The sequence below is a fragment of the Cynara cardunculus genome, assembly GCF_001531365.2.
Source record: "Cynara cardunculus var. scolymus isolate 2C chromosome LG 16, CcrdV1, whole genome shotgun sequence".
NCBI classification, from domain to species: domain Eukaryota; kingdom Viridiplantae; phylum Streptophyta; class Magnoliopsida; order Asterales; family Asteraceae; genus Cynara; species Cynara cardunculus.
In genome coordinates this window covers 20766384-20770789 of record NC_037543.1, presented here as the reverse complement: position 1 = coordinate 20770789, position 4406 = coordinate 20766384, and the positions used below count along the sequence as shown (strand labels likewise).

The following is a 4406-nucleotide window of genomic DNA, read 5'->3' as shown; positions in this document are numbered from 1 at the left end:
ATTAAAATTTAATTTTAAATTAAGAATTGACTAACATACCCTTTTAATTTGATTTTAATTGTATAATTAATATATTAAAATGATTGGTTGAGATTGGTTCTCACAGTTACCACAAACAACTCAGTTCTCCCTTGAATAGGCCCCTATATATATATATATATATATATATAGGGCCTATTCAAGGGAGAACTGGTTAGTTTGTGGTAACCGTGAGAACTAATCTCAACCACAAATCAATAGATAAATTAAGAAATTAATAATTTTGGTAATTTGAGTTAAAATTATAATTAGAAAGCATTTTAGGTATTTTTAAAAATTTCTCTCTCCTCTCTCCTCTCACCTCTCACCTCTCTCCGACCTCGGATCTCGGATCTCCAACCTCCGATGAACATTATCTGGCCGTTACCAAGTAATCATTGTAATACACAATGTGATACCCATTGTGGCATCACTGTGATACCATTGTGGCATCACTGTGATACCATTGTGGTATCACTGTGATACTAACCCAAACCTTAAAAATAAAATAAAATTATAATCTAAATTTAAGGAATACATACCGATAATCCACGTTGTGATACCCAAAATACATACAAGATGCAATGTGATAAAGAGAAGCGTCCATAGAAAAACCAACTATTTAGAGTAAATTCAAATCAATTAGGTAAGTGTGAATCGAATAATTAATGAACAACTAGAATTGTCTGTATAATTTGTAAAATAAATCTGGTCTGAACGGAAAGCTTTTCATGAATAGATCATAATTTTATATTAAAAAAAAATATTAATAAGAAATTAAATGGATCCTTAGATTTAACTTTTGCTTTTCGAATGGAGATTTTGTTGGAATCATAAAACAAAGATTCGATTGTTAGATCATCATTGTAATTTTAACCCCAAATTACCCTAAGAAATATAACCTCCCAAACACAAGACAGATTCCCATCAATTTAATATCTTTTCACCAGATACTATCAATAGATTACAGTAATATGGTTGGTTTTTCTATATATCTATATACATATATCTATATACACACACACATATATATATATATATATATATATATATATATAGACATATTCAAACGAGAATGCTAACTATTTAAGAAAACAAGATAAAAGTTGTTAACGCACAAAATCATATATGATTCGGATATTATTTTAATATCTTAATGTAAAATCACATGTGATTTTGTTAGTCAATAATTTAATGGACTTAATGGGACTAACAACTTATTCGGTCATACATAACCGTTTGATAGTGGATTAATGATATAAAAAGTGGCTTATTCAGTAAGTTTTTAGGGGACGCTTTATACAGAAAATCAAGTTTTTTTTTTCCAAACTTACCCTTCTAAATTAAAAAACACGTTCATTCCATCTATGAAAAAAACTTTTCCCCATAAAACATTTTCAGTCTATACAGACAGATCAATCCTCACACACAACTTCATTTATACAAGACTTAAAGAAAACCAATGAAACAATCCCTAAGGTTTTAATTGTTACCAGCTTAATGAGCTTAAGAAGACTCACAACTTATTCAGTCACCTATACGTGACTGTTTGACATTAGCTTAATCATATAGAAATCGACACATTCAGTAAACGTCAGGGTGGTTTTTCTAAACTGCTCTCTCAATTAAAAAACACGATCGTTCCATATATGAAAAAACTATCTCAAAATTTTATATTATTCAAAAGATTACCACAAAACTTAATATTCAAATAAAAAATTCTTGGATCTTTTAACTTCTTATATTATCTTCCAATAATACAAACAAATATTTGTATCACTCTCTTTTTTAGATCGACATTGTAATTTTAACCCCAACCTTACCCTAAGAAATATAACCATTCAAGCACAAGACAAAAACCCTGATTGCTATATATTCGACATCCCGTATTGCAATTTCTTTTCACCAAATACCATCGACAACATAATACAGATAAAATGAAGCAAACGTCAGTTATCTCCCTCATCCTCTTTTCTCTGCTTGCTACCTTATCCATATCATCCATCGATGCTCTTAGCAATATGAAGGCAACTATGACGATCAACGGCTTCCAAGAGGGCGAAAGTGGTGGAGGGCCGGCTGAATGTGACGGAAAGTACCATTCAGATAAAACACTCATTGTGGCATTGTCCACCCAATGGTACAATGGCGGAAAAAGGTGCTTTAAATCTATCAATATACACTACAAGGGTAAAAGCGTAAAAGCGAAAGTGGTTGACGAGTGTGACTCAAATCATGGGTGTAAAAATAATATCGTGGACGCGTCTGAAGCTGTGTGGAAGGCCCTTCAGGTGCCTAAGAAAGAATGGGGTGAAACTCAAGTTACGTGGTCAGACGCATGATCGTACTTGAAGCCAATTCAGCAATGCATATGCATAATGTCTTTGGAGTTTCGTGGTGTGATCATAAATGAATAAAGTAATCTACGACAATAAAAGATTCGAGCACGCTATTACACCTCAATATTTTCTTTTTCATAGAGAATTGTAAGTTCTTAATCGACTACTCTTAAAGAACAACAAATCTTGAATCTTGTTTCATGAATAACAATTATCTTGAATCTTGTTTATGTACCGTTTCACGTGATTCAAATTATATACACTATAACAAAATTGGGTTTATAGGATACAAAAAGGTCCATGTGTCGTAATATACAGCTTTACAAGACTTAAGCTTATATGACCTAACCACAATACGTCATATCTAAGAGCGTTGCAATAAGTTTATAGAACGTTTCTTGACATCTTAACAAGTTTTTAGAACATTTTTAAAATAAAGCGTCACATTATCTATTTTAGAGGATAACATTTGAAAAAGTGTCTCATAAGAACAAATAATCTTATAAAATTACTAATACAGTGTTTTATTAATCCCGAGGTTGGTCAAATTCGCAAATATTAATTGACTCAAAAATACGATACGAACTCTTTATAGAAGAGCTGAATTAATCAGATGTATGAATCAAGTTATCAACACGTTACTTGGTGCAGACTGAAAATGAAATCAAATACTATTATCGTACTATAAAATAAGAAATTACAAAGACGTAAATATCCAAGATTCAAAAACATAACTTGTACTCAATACGTAAAACTAATTGTAGTAGGTTTTAAGTGATCGATGCTAAAAACGTTTAAAAACTCGACCCAAATTCGATTGCGTACTGATTAAACGCGACACATATAAACACATTTAAAACCAATGACACAATTTTAACCCCTATTTTTCTAAATCTTTAATTGTTTTATTATTGATTCATAAATAACTTCTATAGATCAATTGTTGGAAATTATAAGTAGTAACTCATAATTTAAGGGTGTTTGGTTCAGGGAGAGGAATGAAAATGAAAATGAGATTGATTTTTTATTCCCCTTAGTTTAACTTGGGATGAAAATTTGGGCTTCTGAAGGAATGAACTCATTATATTATAAAAAACCAAATAATTTCTTTTATATTTATTCTCATTAATTACTGTTTAATACCTCTTACCAAACACCCTCTAAGAATTGAGACTTATAAGAAGCTCATAAATCTCATCAGTTACTTATATCAGACACATAAATTTGTTACAGAAATTAATTAGTAATTTTTTTCCATTGAAATAGTCACAAATTATGTCTCCATCTCAAATGATGTTTAGATCCAAGGAAAATGACCCATCAGAAAACAACAAGAAAAGATTGATACCCATAAACCGTATTTGGACAATAACAAAGAATAACATATATATATGTCATAAAAGGTTTTTGGTCTAGCGGTATCGTAACCTTTGGCCTCCTAAGAGGTCAAAAGTTTAAATCTTATCAAAAGTGAAGAGGATGTGTGAGTTTATATATTGCAATTGCCTTATATAAATATTATATACTTAAAAAAAACAACATGTATCACAAAAGACTTGGTTTCATAATATCCCAAGTGGATCAATACGAATTCATTTTGTGTATAATTATTACAATATATTTTTTTTGATTAATCTGAATATCCAACCCGTTATGTGAGCCGACTAATTTCAGGGTACCACATGATTTGCTAGTAGCCCAGAGTCACCGCATTTGAACCTCCATAGCCACAAAGGGTTTTTAGTCCTCCTTCTATTTGAACCTAAGACCTCCAAACACTTTTAACCCATGACTTAAATGAAACGAAACTAAAAAATCTCATTTTTCATTAATATAGAATGAGTTGTCACAAAACGATAATCTTATTCACACTTATAAACGTATAAAAATATCTACACTTATAAGTGTGTACAAATTTTCACCTTAAATTGTAAAAGTTATTCATAAACTTCATCTAATCCGAATTTTGGATTTTTTTTTTACTTCTATTACACTACTAGAAAACTGGGCATTTCCGGCGGATTTTCCGGCGGACAAATTCCGCCGGAA

General features: G+C 30.8%; 1 protein-coding gene and 1 pseudogene across 1 annotated transcript; one reads left to right on the top strand and one right to left on the bottom strand.

Moving 5' to 3' along the window:
• The first annotated feature begins 1955 nt into the window (after positions 1-1955).
• On the top strand, positions 1956-2384 carry LOC112529384 (putative ripening-related protein 6). Its single transcript, XM_025140651.1, has one exon. The coding sequence runs from the start codon at positions 1956-1958 to the stop codon at positions 2358-2360; it is 405 nt and encodes a 134-aa protein (XP_024996419.1). The 3' UTR covers positions 2361-2384.
• Positions 2385-2619: 235 nt separating this feature from the next.
• Positions 2620-4406, bottom strand: part of LOC112529105 — a 5738-nt pseudogene continuing 3951 nt past the window's right edge.